A 17,500-nucleotide genomic window follows, 5' to 3' on the forward strand; every position below is an offset into this window, starting at 1 on the left:
ACCTTCAAATGGATTGAGCTTCTGGTGGCTGAATCGCAGAAGGATAGTCTACAGATTCCTGTAACAATTTGTTTGGGCAAATGATTTTGAGCGACGCGAGAGCTTTTCAAAGTACGTCAAAAATGAAAATATTTGACCATCCGTCGTCAAATTTCAATTTACGGGTTAGACGTATATTTTAGCATGCGCCACATGACTTGACCTATATTAAGTTGAAATAGACACAGAGCTGATAATTTCGAAATGTTCTAACCTTATTTGCTGTAAAAGGCAGGTCCAAAAACCGATTTGATGTATTTCTAGCCGATCGTCGCACAAAAAGCAGAAGTTTGCTTTTGTTTACACAACGTTAAAGTCCGATGTACATCGCCTACTGTCAACGTATTATTGGTCGAATACCATGAATCTGTGACCATCTTTCGGCGCATATGATCACCACTGCATCTAAGTCAAAATCGTCTGAGTCATTTGTAGATAGTTCCTTGCTTTGCACTGCGCCAAACTATTACGTTTGATCGATTGCTGACCATTGCTGATAAGCGCGTCGGCGCAGCACAATCTTACAGCCGTTATTTGTTCCTCACGCAATGCTGTCATGGCATATGCTGCGCGTTTGTGAAACAATTTATTCATTGTTTATCTGTTCATATATATATAATGTGTATATTTATATAATTGACACGGTATTCTATAGTGAACGTGGTCTCGGTCCAAATCACGTTTGTTAAACGTTCTGATGTTTCAGACAACAGCTGATAAAGCTAATGCCTGACTCACTACAAATTTAAAAAAATCGCCATAAACAAATTATAGAGCAATGAAGCAAGAACTAGCTGAAATAAAAATAGGAAATCACAACGTGTCTAATTCGTGAGAAAAACAGACTAAATTTAATTAGTAATTACGTGAGTAAACAAACCCTGGTCATGCCATTTTATTTAGCGTATTTTGTTTGCCTCGTGGCGAGGTATTGGCATGTTTGTAACAGAAAATGGAGGACTGTTGCCAAGACAGTCCAAAATTATTGTCCGTAAAATACTGAAAATAAAACCCCTATTGACCAGTTACCTCTATTAAGCCTTTTAGTCGTTCCGATAAGGGTTTCTCTATTGTCTTTACCCCTATTAAGCGGCCACCCAAAATTTAAAAACTTTGTTTTGGAAAGGGCGATGGCAGATAAGAGTCTGAAATTGAACGTGACGAGTGATAATTCAAACACACGTCTATCATGGGTGTCTTGATTTGACACCATATTCACCAAGAAATTTATAACCCGATGGTGAAAAATATTTAAGGTACACCAACCTCTATAAGTGGCCAACCCCTGTTAAGCGGTCACTACCCATTTCCCCGAGGGTAGCCCACTGTATTGTATGTAAAGTTAACCAAAAATAATTGCACAGCGCGAGAAGACCTAGGTACGAGTTTTAGCTTTACAGTATTACGCAGGGCATGCAGGTAGGAGTGGTTGGGTAAAAGATGACAACAGGGGCAATGGTAAACTATTCATTCTTTTCATTTCTTGATTTAATATGTTCCTACTCAACAAGGTTGTGTGCTCCCAGTGGTTCCAAGTCTTACGGAGCCTTACGTATTAGGATAGAAATTGTCCTACCCCTGCTTCCTAAAATGGGATGACAGCATTGCGTGACGAAGAAACAAGGAACCGTTGCAAGCAAGGATTCAAGTAGCAATAGATCAAACCATGATGATCAAACGTAATATTTTGGTTTAGTGCAAAGCAAGCGACTATCTACAAATGACTTAGCCGTTTTTGAGTTAGATGCAGTGGTGATCATATGTGTCGAGAGAGGGTCACAGATTCATGGTATTCGACCATGACAGTTGGCGATGTACATCGGACGTTTTGTAAACAAAAGCAAACTTCTGCTTTATGTGCGACGAATGGTGAGAAAAACACGTCAAATCGGCTTTGGACCTGCCTTTTACAGCAAATAAGGTTAGAACATTTCGAAATTATCAGCTCTGTGTCTATTTCAACTTAATATAGGTCAAGTCATGTGGCGCATGCTAAAATATGCGTCTATAAACCCGTAAATTGAATTTGACGACGAATGGTCAAATATTTGCATTTTTAACGTACTTTGAAAAGCTCTCGCGTCGCTCAAAATCATTTGCCCAAACAAATTGTTACAGGAATCTGTAGACCATCCTTCTGCGATTCAACCACCAGAAGCTCAATCCATTTGAAGGTTTCGCACATGGTGAAAATTAATTATATTCACGAAGTACTTTTCAGTGAATGAAATACATGTCTTCGAAATTTAATTAATGGATCCCGAAAAGCATATGGACCCAAGTTCCTTCGTCTAATTGAAGCGTTTGAAGAATATCGTCGGCACTGTCACTCATTGCATAAAGGAGAGTACTGACCTGCTCCGTTTGTGGTTTATTGTTGAGCCCTGACGCTACTCTGTACCTGTCGAATCGGCGAAGCCACTTTGGCCATGCGTCTGCTGCTTGTGGGCTGTTTGCCTCTTCGAACTTAATATTACCACCCGCAGAATTCAGTTGGAGTTTTGAGCGGCCGGGACTGGACTTGGGAAATAAATGCCAGCGAAGACAAGCTACTTTGGCAGGTTTTCAGAAAGTGATATAACGGGTGGTAATAGATAAATTTTCAGGATCCCCCAAAACAAAATATATCAAAAGTAACGTGCATTTCTTACCCTTGAAGGATCACTTAATGTAGGGATAATAACAATTTTTTGTTACGTTTGGTGGTCTTTGAGCAGCGAGCTTGTCAATTTAGGAAATTTTCCGTCATTGGAACGCTCAAATTTAGGCGTTTTCCGGCTATGATTGTTGTGAGCTCTAAAAAAATTATTTTGACGTATTTGCAAAAACTAAAGTCTTTGCATTTACTCATGACCCAAGATAGTTCACTGAGAAAAGTTTGAGGGAAAACTTTTTTCCGACCAGAAATGCAGTGGACCGCTTTTAGAGAGACTGCCACTTAACACTGTTGGATTAGTTGTTCATTACATCAGACTTCCGGTTTTCTAGTTATAAGACCCCATTGCATCTTGGGTCCATATGCTTTTCGGGATCCACCATCGTGTTCACTTCTTGAATTGTATGTCTTGCATGCGGAATAAATCCTTGCTTCGAAGCCTAAATATTACATGGTGGCAGCGGTAGCTGGAGACACTCAACGCTAAACAATGCCAGGAGGCGACGAATCTAGTTCATCAGCGTCGGAGACGATTAATCAGGCCCAAACGACCACACAAATTCCTCTCCCCGGAAAGTTCGAAGAGGCAAACAGCCCACAAGCAGCAGACGCATGGCCAAAGTGGCTTCGCCGATTCGACAGGTACAGAGTAGCGTCAGGGCTCAACAATAAACCACAAACGGAGCAGGTCAGTACTCTCCTTTATGCAATGAGTGACAGTGCCGGCGATATTCTTCAAACGCTTCAATTAGACGAAGGAACTGTCTCATACGAGGAGATCAAGAAATCATTAAACGACCATTTTGCTGAACGGCGAAACGTAATCGTGGAGCGAGCGCGTTTTAACAAAAGGTCTCAAATAGCGGGAGAATCGGTCGACACATTCATCCAGCATCTATACAGATTAGCAGAAAATTGTGACTATGGTGTGTTAAAGGATAGCTTAATTCGAGACCGAATTGTAGTGGGGGTACTTGATGATTCACTTTCCGATCGACTTCAATCAAAAGCTTCTCTTACACTCGCACGAGCCGTTCAAATGAGTCGTCAGGCAGAATCTAGAGCACAAAACCGTGATCTTGTCCGTGGGGACAACAAACCAGCTTCAGTTGAATCTATTAACTCAGGAAAGTCTGGAATTAAAAAACTTCCGAACAAAGAAACTCCCAAACCTGCCCAAAATTGTGGATGGTGTGGCCGCGAAAGACACCAGCGCCAAGTTTGCCCGGCTAAAGATGCTACCTGTAACAAATGTAAAAAAAAGGGACACTTGCAAAATGTTTGCTGCAGCCCTGCCTCCCCAACAAAGAAAGTATATGAGCTCGAAGATGATGAAGAGCAGGAAGAGGGAGATGAGGTTCTATTTCTTGGAGAAGTTCAAACCACAAGGGGGGGGGGGGGGGTTGGACCGCCCAACTCGGGATTAATGGCCACAGTACTCGCTTCAAGCTGGATACCGGTGCCGCAGTCACAGTCATTGGTGCACATACCTCGTGGCTGAAAGATCAGAAGTTCGCCAAACCGAGACAAACCTTACAAGGCCCTGGAAATATTCAAATCCCAGTCATTGGCATGTTTCAAGCTAACCTCTCATACCGTCAGAGAAAAGTTACTGAACCAGTCTATGTCATACCAGACCACACATGTCCACTGCTAAGCTGAAAAGCCTGTGTTGCATTGGGGCTAATCACTCGTACAGATGACGAGATTGGTGAAGTCACTCCACAAAATGCTGATTTCAAAACCGAATTTCCCTCACTGTTCAGTGGCCTGGGAAAGGTGAAGACTGAAGTCCGCATAACGCTGCAACCTGACGCAAAGCCACATTGCGTTTACACGCCAAGGAAAATCCCTTATCCGCTATTGCCAAAGGTCAAACAAGAATTAGACTCTATGCTTCAACAGGGAGTCACCTCACCAGTAACAGTACCAACTACTTGGTGCTCTGGTCTCGTCCCAGTCCCCAAACCTAATGGCAATGTCCGACTCTGTGTAGATCTAACCCAGTTAAACAAGGCGGTCCAGCGAGAAATCCATCCAATGCCATCAGTCGATGAGAGTCTTGCCAAGCTGGGAAAAGGTCGCTTCTTCACCAAACTCGATGCAAATAGTGAGGTTTGGCAGCTTCCCCTTGATCAAGAGTCAAAACTGTTGACTACATTTGTAACACCATTTGGCCGCTACTGCTTCAACCGCCTTCCGTTCGGCATAAGCTCTGCGCCATGTCGGAAATCCTTAAAGATGTAGAGGGCGTAATTTGCCAAATGGATGACATTCTAGTCCATGGAGCTGATCAAGAAGAACACGACAGACGTGTTAGAGCTACACTGCATTGTCTACAAGAGGCTGGCATAACCCTCAACATTGAGAAATGCCAGTTTTTCAAGACCTCTATAAGATTCCTAGGCTCCATTATTGACGAACAGGGAATACATGCAGACCCAATGAAGACGAAAGCCATATTAGAATTTCCACCTCCCCAAAATGTGAAGGATCTGCAACTCTTTATGGGAATGGTGAACCATTTGGGGAAATTCATTCCCCGACTAGCCGAGATGAGCGAACCCCTGCGTCAGTTGTTATGCAAAGACACCACATGGCTGTGGACAGACCCCCAGCAGAGAGCCTTCGACCAGATTAAAACGGCCCTCACATCAGCTGAAGTTTTAGCATGTTATGACCCATGTCGACCAACCATCATCGCAGCTGATGCCTCCTTAAACGGCATTGGTGCAGTCCTCCTCCAGGTACAAGACGACGGGAATCGTAGACCCATCAGCTATCCATCACGATCACTCAGTGATGCTGAGAAACGCTATGCTGTCATAGAGGAAGAAGCACTAGCAGGAGTTTGGGCATGTGAGAAGTTTAGTGAATATGTTGTGGGCATGAATTTTGTCCTAGAAACTGACCACAAGCCCCTTCAAACCCTCTTCAACACCACTGAGCTTTCCAAGACACTACCGCGTATCCCGCGGTTTCGCCTTAGGTTAATGAGATTCAGCGTCACTGTCCGATATGTGCCTGGGAAACACCAGCTAACAGCTGACGCACTCTCCCGTGTACCTACAGAAAATCCCAGAGAAAAGGCCGAGCAGTTTGTAGACGAGTTAGAGAGCTTTGCAGCCCAAACAGTGTTCACACTCCCAGCGACTACACAGCGCCTGTCACAGATGCGAGAGGCACAAATCGCTGACGAAGAATGCGCTCAAATCAGGAACTATTGCAGTCAAGGATGGCCAGCATATATGCCTCACCAACCCTTACTACGTCCCTACTGGGAAAACAGAGCCCATTTCAGCATTGTTGATGACTTGCTTCTCTGGGACGAGCGCATAGTGATTCCCAGGTCCATGAGACTGGAGATACTTGGCTGCATTCATGCTGGTCACCTTGGTATAACCAAGTGCCGAGTTAGAGCCCGAACCTCTACATGGTGGCCAGGGCTGTCTACGCAGATTGAAAACATGGTGGCAAATTGTAGCATCTGTACCAAAGATCGCCCTGAGCTCAAAGAACCACTCATGTCAACCTCCTTCCCTTCACGTCCATGGAAAAGGCTAGCTGCCGAACTCTTTGAACTCAAAGGAAAGGTCTACTTGATTGTCGTTGATTACTATTCAAGATGGTTTGAGATCAAGAAACTGAATGACCAATCATCTGCCAGAGTCATTTTAATCCTGAAAGAACTATTTTCCACACGTGGCATACCTGACATCATTGTATCAGATAATGGCCCACAATTCAGCTCTGATGCCTTTCGGCTGTTTGCCACTGAGTACGATTTTGTTCATGTGACAAGCTCACCTAAATACCCAAGAGCCAATGGGGAAGTTGAAAGGGCAGTCCGTACGGTCAAAGCACTGCTCCGCAAGAATGAAGACCCGTATCCAGCCCTCCTTGCTTACCGATCTACACCTTTGAAAATGGTTTTTCACCCAGCGAGTTACTAATGGGGCGCCGTCTGCGAACCAAGGTTCCTGCCATGCCCAGTGTCCTCAAACCAAATGTACAAGATACCGACCGGCAAAGAGTCCAACTGAGAGAGGACGAATACAGGTCAAAGCAACAGATTTATCATGACAAAGGACACCAAGCCCGCGCCCTCCCTCCACCCACTACTGGCGAGCAAGTTTGGGTGCGCGACCAGAACCGGGAAGGTCAGATCATTGGAGCCACCAAGCTACCGAGATCCTACTTGGTGAAGACCGACATGAGCACATTGCGACGTAATCGGTCTGCTCTAGTTCCAACCAGTTTGAAGCCAGCCTTTCCCTCTGTAGCCTAACTGTCGCACCTCGCGATCACGCACTGCCCGTGGACCAAACACCTCCAAAGGTTTCTACCCATGTGCGAGAGAATCTACCGGCTGAACCTTCAACACCTGCCGGATCCACAACAGCTGTGTCAACCCAAGAAGGCCAACCGAACACTGGGAACTCTCTTATGGAGCGTGTTACACGCTCAGGACGAGTAGTAAAACCGCCACAACGGCTAGATCTGTGAACATTTAACAAAGCGAACTTGCCTTGAACTGTGTACACAGAGTTAGCACTCAAACTTTGGGGGGAGATGTTGGATTAGTTGTTCATTATATCAGACTTCCGGTTTTCTAGTTATAAGACCCCGTTGAATCTTGGGTCCGTGTGCTTTTCGGGATCCACCATCTTGTTCACTTCTTGAATTGTATGTCTTGCATGCGGAATAAATCCTTGCTTCGAAGCCTAAATATTACAAATACCAAGATAGTAAAATTAGAATATGGTATGCAGCCTTTCAATATGGCGGACGGGTTGGAATTTGGCCAACAGCGGTACGTGAAAGAGAGAACTGACTTGACAACGTGACCTCCTTATCCGCTCGCTGACAAGACGTGATGATGATGATAATGACAACGACGGTCACGACGATGACGAAAGTAATGACGAAATCAAAACTAGTTTATTTCATTCAACATAGCGTGGTGGAACTGTACACGAAACTTCTAACAGTTTACAGGCGCCCTCCATTCCCATGCTTCGCGATTTTCCTTTGTTTCACTGTTTGCCAGTATCAAATGACTGCCAATATATTTATGTGCACGTGGCTACTCTGATTATGGCTGGTTTGCATGGTCCCGCCATATCAAATAAAAATCGTAACCATTCAATAATTTAAGCCAAAAAGCTGGGATAAAAAAGATGATTATTGATATACAAACAGCCTCGCCAAGATTTAGGTCTGTGTGGTTTCACATTTATAGAGCTTTGCATGGTGTGACCATGTTTGTACCCCTCGAAGGGACACAAACATGGCGGCCGTAAACATCTGTCATTGAGTTTTGCCGTTGAAACGAAAATTTATTACTCTAGAACTCCGACACATTGAAATTAATACTTCGTCTAGAGCAAGAACTGTTTAGTTAGCAAAAACTTGAACAGTAACGCATCTTTTGACCTACTCGAGAGCCTTATCGGGCCGCCATTTTATTGTCACGCAACGCATAAACTTGGAAATTCAGACGTGCTCTGTTACACAATGAGGAATCCTGTCGGGTTTAAACGTTGCAAACGTCAATTTATTAGAGGGTCTTACATTTGACGAAGCTAAAACTTTAGAAAAATTGGTAATTTTGTATTTTGGGAAATGATGACCTCACATGAAAACCGGCAATTTTGATGCAAACCTGAACAGTTAAGGATCTCATTCAGTAGTATTCTTACCAGTATCTTACCTTACTATATTTTACTGGTATCTCAACCTATGTTATCTTACAGGTATTTTTAGCGATATCTCATGTGCAATATCGAAAGCTGAAAGAGCTTGTGTTGTGTTTACAAATACTGACATGACTGACACTCAAGCCAGTGACGTCTGTCTTTATCTTTATGACACCTTACCTGAAGACCTGCGTCCTTTCTTGCAACTTCCGCCCGAGCTGTTTGTAAAACTGATGGAATATCGCTCACTTATTCACTCCAAAGAGTTGTTAACCTCGAGATATGTTACTGATACAAATAATTAGTAATTGGACTTCGTGTCTTTTACAGCATGTGATCCTCATTTTGACATAGCACATTCGTATTACATTCTAACATTTTCAAGCGTTTGAGTCCTATTACAGACAAAACTACCAGCAACAACTGAAATCAGGCGTTTTAGAATTTTCAGCCGCACTCGGCGCATGACACACTTTTGGCGTTTTAGCCGTCCTCGCACACGAACCTTCTACCAGTTTGTCGGTGCACCATCCATTAGCATGCTAAACGATCTACCGTAAAAGGCACTTTAAATTTTCGTTTGGATCTAAAACATTTTGTCGTGAATGTCGGTTCCAATGAATTTTTCATCAAGCGTGTATACATGTCTTAAGATCTTCATTGGATTTGTCGTCAACTTACTTCGTCTTTAAGGTTTTTACAAACACATGGCCTGTTTAATTAATGAACCTTACACACTGACCAGTGACATTTACTTCCTGGTTTTATTCTAATCAGTTATTGGCTTAAGTCATGACACACGTATAAATTTGAACTATATATTTCCTGTTCAAAAAAAAAAGCCTGCCTCAAGGGAGGCAGCGTGGCCGAGTGGTTTAGGGCGCTGGATTTGAAATCTGGAGGTCCCTGGTTCAAATCCTCCACCCTACCACTCTCTGGATTTGTCCTCGGTAGCCCCGAGTTCAACTCCTCGACCGCGTTGTGTAAATACCCAACTGGTCAGCCTCCCAGCAGTTGGGATTCTTAATAGTTTATGTTATATTTGAAATATTTGTTTATTTATTTAGTGTCCCCAATTAGGACATTAGTGCTAAATACATCGACACAAAGTGATTATTATTTTTTATTATTATTCGTTTGCCGAGGATTGTCATTGTAGTAAGTAATATTAAGAACTCATTTTGGCCAACGTGATCTACAGTAGTTGGTGAGGCAAGTGATCCACAGCGACGAGAAAGAAAACAGCTGAAAACAGTTTGTATGTCAAACGCTTGCTGAGTAGTTTAAGGAAACTTGAGTCAACTATCATGAAGCAATCACTTTGTGAGTTGCTGCTGGATTACCTCCCAAGAATCTCCGAAGTTGAGGACTTCGTTTCTACTTCCATCGCTAATTGTGTCTTCAACAGTTTTCTGTCCTATACCGCCATCATGTTGAACATTGTATCAATCCACGCAATAAGAAAAACGTCGTCGTTGCCAAAGACTTTAAAAACATTGCTCCTGAGTCTTGCTGTTTCTGATGTTAGTGTTGGTTTATTGGTCCAGCCATTTTACACCTCACTTCTGATCAAGTTGTCACAAGAACACACCCCTGGCTGTGACACGCATAAGGCTTTTTACTTCATTGGACATTTATTTTCCTTGGCTTCCTTCTTGGGTGTTTTGGCTGTAAGTGTAGACAGGTTCTTAGCTATTCATCTTCATCTCAGATATCAGGAACTTGTGACTCACCAGCGTGTTGTTGCTGTGGCGATTTCAATATGGGTGTTAAGCCTATTTGTTTCTTTTTTATTGTTTTGGGTTCCACTCGATATTTACTCACTTATCGTAGCATCTATTGCAGTTGCTGGTCTTGTTCTTACAACAATGATTTACATCAGGATTTATTTAGCCGCACGACGACACAAGAATCAGATTCAGGTCCTGCAAGTACAACAAGTAACACAGGCTAACGAAATAGCAAATTTTGCTAGCCTCATGAAATCTGCGATCGGTATATTTTATGTATATGTTGTGTTTCTAATTTGTTATTTGCCTTACGTTATCGGTTTGGCCGTTTTTGAGATAGTAGGCTCAAATATTACTTTGAAGAAACTTTATTTCTCCTTCTCGACAATCGTCTTTCTGAATTCGTCTTTGAATCCTGTAATTTACTGCTGGAAAATGAGAAACATTCGACAGGCCGTCATAAACATATTGCGGAACATGTCTTGGTTCAGAGATCGCGCATCACTTGCATCGACCGGCAATACTACACTGTGATTCAGTGTCGTCGTTGCAGTCCACAAAGGCCTTATGTACAACTGCAGATAGTGTTAACCTGGGCTGTTTTAGTCGAAGGAAATCGGATATAAACTGAGTAAATGAATATCTTAAAATACTGAAAAAATTATGTTGTTAATTATTTTATATATTTTTTGAACTGAGCTCAATGGCTGTGCGCTCGTTACTCTCCGAGGCACAACGCGTTGAACACAATTTTTATATCGGTGAGAGATAACAAAAGAGCGGTATTTGTTAACTTGTTTTAATACATACGTGTTATCTTTATGTATTCCCTTATTTCTCCTCGTCCTTTTACCTATACAGCTTGGGACTGCAGCTGTCCATTTTCCATTATAATATCAGGACAGTTTCTTACGAGCCTTGTGATTGGTTAATAAAACTCGCACCACGTGCTCTGACTATAGCTAATGTGAATGTTCCCATTTGACTTTATACTTCAGTCTGTCAGAACATGGCAGGTTTCAGGTTTACCGTCGATTAATATTCAAAAACTAAAAAACCATTTCTTTTGCATACAGGTTTCTCGATATTTCATTTTCAATGAGTCCTGCAGGATTTACACAGAATTTCAACCTTCGCACTTATGTCCAATCAATTGCGCTAACCCAGGTAACTGATCTTTATTCATTAGAACAGTGTAACTGGAAATATATATTTTTGCCTCCCGATCATCAAAAATGCAGATTCATGTCTTGCTTTTCCCAGTTCTTGACAGGCGGGACGGTGTTGTTGTTAAGACTTTTATTCTGTTTTCGTTTGATTTTATTCTTTTCAATTCTTCTCGTGTTTTTGAAAAGGAACGAGCGATCTCCGTTATCTTATCAACAAAATGGACTGCTTGTTTTCATGTCAAAACATCCGGCAGAAAGAGCGACTCCTCGAATATTTATTCTTCGCTTATGACCATCACGTGGTACAAGTACGTAATCCTTGCCCACCCTTATATAGCTGTATATGTTCTCTTTAGCATCATTTCACTTAATAAACTTTTCCCTCACTCAGGTTTACTATGGGATAAAATAAATCTAAGTTTAGAATGATTTAACCCAAACGCTTATCTTAGTAGTGAACAAACCCGGGTATTAGAGGCTAAACTCGCGAAACCGAGCTAGACGGCTTGATATGTTGGCCCGCTTCACGCCACCTGAAACAACAGCACGTCATTCTCGCTTCAATGGTGTGGAGTTTACAGGGTGCCAGTGTATAAACTGTATTTTGTAACTCAAATTTTTAAGATTAGGGCTAGTTGCTCTTAGGAGTATTTTATATTTTAATTCTGATTTTATCTTAGCGAATATAGTAATTGTAAGTAGTAATGTCATATTAAATAGTCATGCTCTTAGGAATATTTTTAATTTTAATTCTGAATTTTTCTTAGCGAATATAGTAATTGTAAGTATTTATATTATTGTAAATAGTCGTGCGTTTTTTTGTCATGAGCCCCTGGCTCGGGAGATTGGGCAACCACTCCCCACGTTTACGACTTAAAATAAAGTCACCTTGAATTACCTTACCTTACCTTACCTTACCTTACCTTACCTTACCTTTAGATCTGATTACGGAAGTGTCATGGCGGCCTGGATTGACAAACTGCACGAGACCAATGGTATTATAATTTGGTCGTCATGACAACAAAATGGGTACTGTAAGGAAAAACTCTCCGTGGTGTAGCTCCGTGTGCAACGTGAACTGACCAATGAGAGCAAATTGCATATTAAGGTCTTGGTTTGCCAGTTATTGACCATCACGTGGAACAAATACGTAATTGGTGCCCTCCCTAGCTGTCAGGGTACTTTCTTGCGTTAAACTAGCTAGCCTTGTGATTGTTTAATTAAACTTATGCAACGTGAATCAACCAATCAGAGCAAAGTGTTATCAAATCTATGCCAACAAATGCAGTCCTTGAACTCTCCCTTCCCCACTCTACCCCTGCATAGAGTGGGGAGGATTAGCTTCAGAGACTGTACTAGCCCTTAACCTAATGGAAACCCGAAGTACTCGTGTCACCGCCTACTTCATAGTCGTTTGTTACATTTCGTCCGAATCGACTTTCTTGAACGCTCGAGGATATCTGATGACAAGAGAGAGCATGAAGGTAACAGAGTTAATCCCTCATGTAGGCCTTAAGGTAATCCTTCTCAAGTTATTTTTAGCTATGATATCCAGTTTTCCTACGGATAGTGTAACCGCGTGCATTGGTTGGATATTTTCGTGGAGAATGAGAATGCGAGTAAAGCCGCTAGAGCAGTCCACGTGACTTAAATTGGCTTTACATGATTGGCTACTTCTAGAACCTCATGGGAACAGCTAAGCCAAGAGTAGTCTGAAAATAGCTTATAAGGTATAACCTTAGGAACAAGGCTCATATCTGAGATTAAAGCTCTTTCCCTTCATCCTCTCTTACCGACGAACATGACTCTTGTAATTTTCAGACGCAACGAAAAAGAGGACTGATGAGAAACTTGAGAAGTTGAGAAGTTAAGAACTCCAAGGGAACATTGCAAGTTGATCATCCATTAACGTAAAAAGCTAATGCGGTCTTCACAAAGTCTTCGTTTGTCAGTTAATTATTGACGGGCAGATGGCCCTGTTAAATGACTTACGCCAACTTCTCTCAATTTTATATTATTCATTTCAGACTGAGTTTTTTGAAAAAATCTTAAGCAGTTATAACGTTTTACCGGAACATCCAGAATTCACTTAAACTGTACATTATTACTAGTGCTGGTTCCGTTTTCAGTCTCACTCGCCGATAGCTCATTTACGACGTCTTTTAAAAATGTCCAAATTCATGACAGACGAGACAGCCTTTTAGCTTTTAAAAATAGGCGGCTTCTGTAAGATAAACTAGGCAGCCTTGTTCGTGATGGTTCATTTTAATCAGTTATAAGAAAGTTTAATACATTCATTTAAACTTAAAAAACACATTGAAAGTCTTAAAGAGCAGGATCCTTCTTTTAATGCTGAGCATCGTACCCTTAGTGAAAAAGGATCTAAAGTAATCCAAACTGAGCCAGCTGGTGTGCTATTCTTATTAAATGAACTTGGTTAATTTGTTGATAACCATTATTGACATCTAAAACGAATTTTTACTTTCTCGGTTTTGTAAGTTATTGATGAGCTGATGGTTTCATCGGAACCCTTTTACTCTATTCTCGTTTAATTTGTTCAATTATGTTTTTTAAAGCACACACAGGAAATACGCGTTGAAAGTGTGACGCCTGGGATATTTATGCCTTCTTTAGCAAACATCACTTAGCGCAAACAATTTATTTCAGGCCGATTCAGTTGTTGTCGTCTTGCGAAAGGAAACTGTCTCCAGGAGCAAGTTGTACTGAAGACTTCGAGCGCTTTAAATCAATGTCACGAAGAAATCATCATTTTGCGCTGTTGAATGCTTTTATTCGACGAACATCATTAATTTGCCGAGGATAATCGCTTTAGTAAGCAAGTAAACGTAGATTTTCTGGTGCGAAGTGATCCAGCTGGTACTTGGCACTGAGAAAGGAAACTTTTCACAGCGTGAAATAATTTTTGTCAAAGCTTCGTGCTTTAAAGAAACCTGAGCCACTATTATGAAGAAATCATTTTGTGAATTAGTGCTCGATTACTTCCCAAGAATCTCTCAAGTTGGGAACCTATATGCGACGAATATCGCTAATTGTATCTTCAACAGTTTTCTGTCCTATACCGCCATCATGTTGAACATTGTAACAATCCACGCCATAGGAAAAACGCCGTCGTTGCCGAGGACTTTAAAAACATTGCTACTGAGTCTTGCTGTTTCTGATGTTGGTGTTGGCTTTCTGGTCCAACCATTTTACTCCTCACTTCTAGTCAAGTGGTTACAAAAAATGATTCCCAACTGCGGCACGTTTAAAACTTTGGCGATCATTGGAAATCTTTTCGCTACAGCTTCGTTCCTTGGCGTTGTAGCTGTAAGTGTAGACAGGTTCTTAGCTATTCATTTCCATCTCAGATATCGGGAACTTGTGACTCACAAGCGTGTTGTTGCTGTGGTGATCTCAATATGGGTGTCAAGTGTATTTGTTTCTTTTTTACTGTTTTGGGTTCCACTCGATATTTACTCACTTATCATGGCATTCATTGCAGTTGTTGGTCTTGTTCTTACAGCGGTGATCTACCTAAGAATCTTTTTCACCGTAAAACAACACAAGAATCAGATTCAGGTCCAGCAAGTGCAACAAGTAGCTCCCGTGGGCGAAATCATAATTTTAACCCGCCTTACAAAATCAGCAGTCGGAATTTTCTATGTATATCTCGTGTTCTTGGTTTGTTATTTGCCTTACTTGATCTGTTTGGTCGCCCCTCAAATGAACGGCCCGAGTATCGTTTTGAAACGATTTTCTCTTTTCTCATATACTCTTCTATATCTTAATTCATCTTTGAACCCTGTGATTTACTGTTGGAAGATGAGACACATTCGACAGGCTGTCTTGAGCATACTGAGGAACATGTCTTGGCACAAAAAAGACGCTTCACGCGAGACCCTTGCATTGGCTGGCCATGCTATGCCATGATTCAGTGCCGTCGTTGTTGTCAAACGCTTTCTGTAGAAATTATAACAACGACTGCGGACAGTTTCAACTTGGGCTGCAAGCGCATTGAAACTGAATAATGCAGCACTTCAAAACACTGAAAAAATAAAGTATATTTGAAAAGGATTTTTCCAGCTTATGAGCTGAGTTTGATGACCTTTGATGGTAGTTGCATGATAACGAAAAACAAAGGGCATCATCCAGGTTCGTTTCTCTACGAGATACAACGTCCAGGACACAGTTATCATGTCAGTGAGCAAGAACCAAAATGGGCAATGTATTCTTTAACTTGTCTAAATTCAAGCACATAAGCAGACTCTTTTTGGTGTACTGTTCACAATAACTTCAACTTCAACTTTACTTTATTTCGCACTTACAGTTTTGAAATTACAATATTAGCATAAAAAAGAAAACAGATACATATACAACAATTAAAGGTGACAATGGTCTATAGTTTGTGCATGGAGGCTAATAGTAGGCTAATAGTAGGCTAGTAGTTCAGCCAATCAGACTATAAATAAATAAATGAAAAATAATTATAGTATACTATATAGTGTGTATTGTAAATATAATATCATTGTAATTAGATTTAGAATTGTAATTAAGTAATGACACGGTATTGTAACTAATGTGTTTTGCTAAGCAATTAGATTTCTCCGGCCTCGTCAACTATCACCTCATAGAATTTGAGAGCGGATAATCTAATTGTTTTGGTAGAATTCTGACTGAAATTTACTTCAAATAACGGTTTCCAATTACTTCTCGACGTATTATTAAACTTTGTGCCTTAGAAAGATCGCTCGTATTGAATTGTCATTTGAAATTGAAGTTGTGTGCGCGCGCCATCAGCTTTTTCAATAATTTGAGGATTTTTCAAGAAACCAAACTCTTACCTGTCACGCTCTATAAATTTGAAAGCTTTATGGTTGATGACCAAAAAAAATTCTAAAAGAATTGGATTATTTTCGTTTCCCCTGAAATTTAGGGACATAAAACTAGAGATAATTACCTAAGCACATGGCTAGTTTCACGTGGGATGCCTGAATGTGGCCTACATGACAACATTGCGAAATCACACAATTTCAAGTCAAAATGGCCGCCTTTTGTTGAGCGAGCGATGTCCATGATTTCAACGTCCTGAAGATGTTTTCGGAAGCGGACAACATTCCTAAAGGTATTTGAAGTAAATACGAATGTAATTTTACGGTTAGCAAGAAATTAGACGCGAACATTTTAGGTAAGTGAGCTTGGATGACCTTCGCCATCTGCTACTCAAATCCACGCATGTTGTTCAAGTGCGACTAAATTCCCTTCGGACCGCCGTTTTTCCGTTTGCAATCTCGAATAATTCTTGAATTATGTGTCTTGAATCGTTTTTGGGATCGCAGAACTCAGGAACTTTGGAAAAAAGCTTTGTTTCGTTGAGTAAACACACTTTTCGAAAGGACGCGTAACTCGATCTGAGTTAATATCCCACTGGCTGTCGCCATGGTAACGGGAATGCGAGATTTTTAATTAGATAAAAAAAAAGTAATCTAAAAAAATTTCGGTTTCGATGGTTTTTCGCTCTGTTTTCAGGATGTGTTTGCTGATAAATTAAGGAAAATTATTTATTTCCACTTCAATTTGACCAGTGGAGTGGAAATACATTTTTTAAATATTTTTTACATTTTTTCCCTTTTTTTTGTGAAGTTTAATTTATTTAAATTGTTTAAAAATTACTACTAGCTGCCATGCAGGAAAGCTTTTTTTCTAGAGAGTATTTTTTATGCTCTTTTAAATGAGATATAGTAGATTATTCTCCTGTAAATATTTGCTGAGATATTAATGATTAACCTTATAACCTTTCCCCACACCCATTTTTGATGTGCCAGAAATGGGTCTTCTTAGGAATTTATTTATCCATTTGCGTCAAAATGTTCCTACAAAACTTTGTTAAAACGAAAATAAAGTCGCCATTTCGTAGATGACCTCCGGCCACTGCGCTCTAATTAACAATTAGATTATGAGCTCGAGATTTCTATGGCTGAAGGCCGAATCAACTATCGCCTCATAGATATCGAGAGCGAATAATCTAATTGTTTTAGTAGAATTCTAAGTGAAATTAACGCAAACTAGACGCTTGCTGCGTGTACCCAGGCAGTCGTTATACTGAGAAGCACTAGCTATATTGCAATTGAGCTAAATGTTCTGCATTTGAAGTCGTACAAAATTCAATCGAATCGATGTGCTCAAGCTATTCTGCCTTTGATTTCATTT

General features: G+C 40.9%; 3 protein-coding genes across 3 annotated transcripts; all 3 read left to right on the forward strand.

The window, feature by feature from the left end:
• The first annotated feature begins 3,185 nt into the window (after positions 1-3,185).
• On the forward strand, positions 3,186-4,942 carry LOC149112289 (uncharacterized). The gene is made up of 2 exons (XM_089289309.1): positions 3,186-3,939; positions 4,395-4,942. The coding sequence occupies exons 1-2, from the start codon at positions 3,186-3,188 to the stop codon at positions 4,940-4,942; spliced, it is 1,302 nt and encodes a 433-aa protein (XP_089145435.1).
• Positions 4,943-9,552: 4,610 nt separating this feature from the next.
• LOC110058837 (adenosine receptor A2a-like) lies at positions 9,553-10,658 on the forward strand. The gene has a single exon (XM_020765498.2). The coding sequence runs from the start codon at positions 9,702-9,704 to the stop codon at positions 10,656-10,658; it is 957 nt and encodes a 318-aa protein (XP_020621157.2). The 5' UTR covers positions 9,553-9,701.
• Positions 10,659-13,966: 3,308 nt separating this feature from the next.
• LOC149112290 (melanocyte-stimulating hormone receptor-like) lies at positions 13,967-15,798 on the forward strand. The gene has a single exon (XM_089289632.1). It carries the CDS (start codon positions 14,258-14,260, stop codon positions 15,221-15,223), a length of 966 nt encoding a protein of 321 aa, XP_089145758.1. The 5' UTR covers positions 13,967-14,257; the 3' UTR covers positions 15,224-15,798.
• Positions 15,799-17,500: the final 1,702 nt, after the last annotated feature.

Source organism: Orbicella faveolata, unplaced genomic scaffold, assembly GCF_042242905.1.
Source record: "Orbicella faveolata isolate gen_17 unplaced genomic scaffold, um_ofav_v1 contig_2, whole genome shotgun sequence".
In the NCBI taxonomy this organism is placed as follows: domain Eukaryota; kingdom Metazoa; phylum Cnidaria; class Anthozoa; order Scleractinia; family Merulinidae; genus Orbicella; species Orbicella faveolata.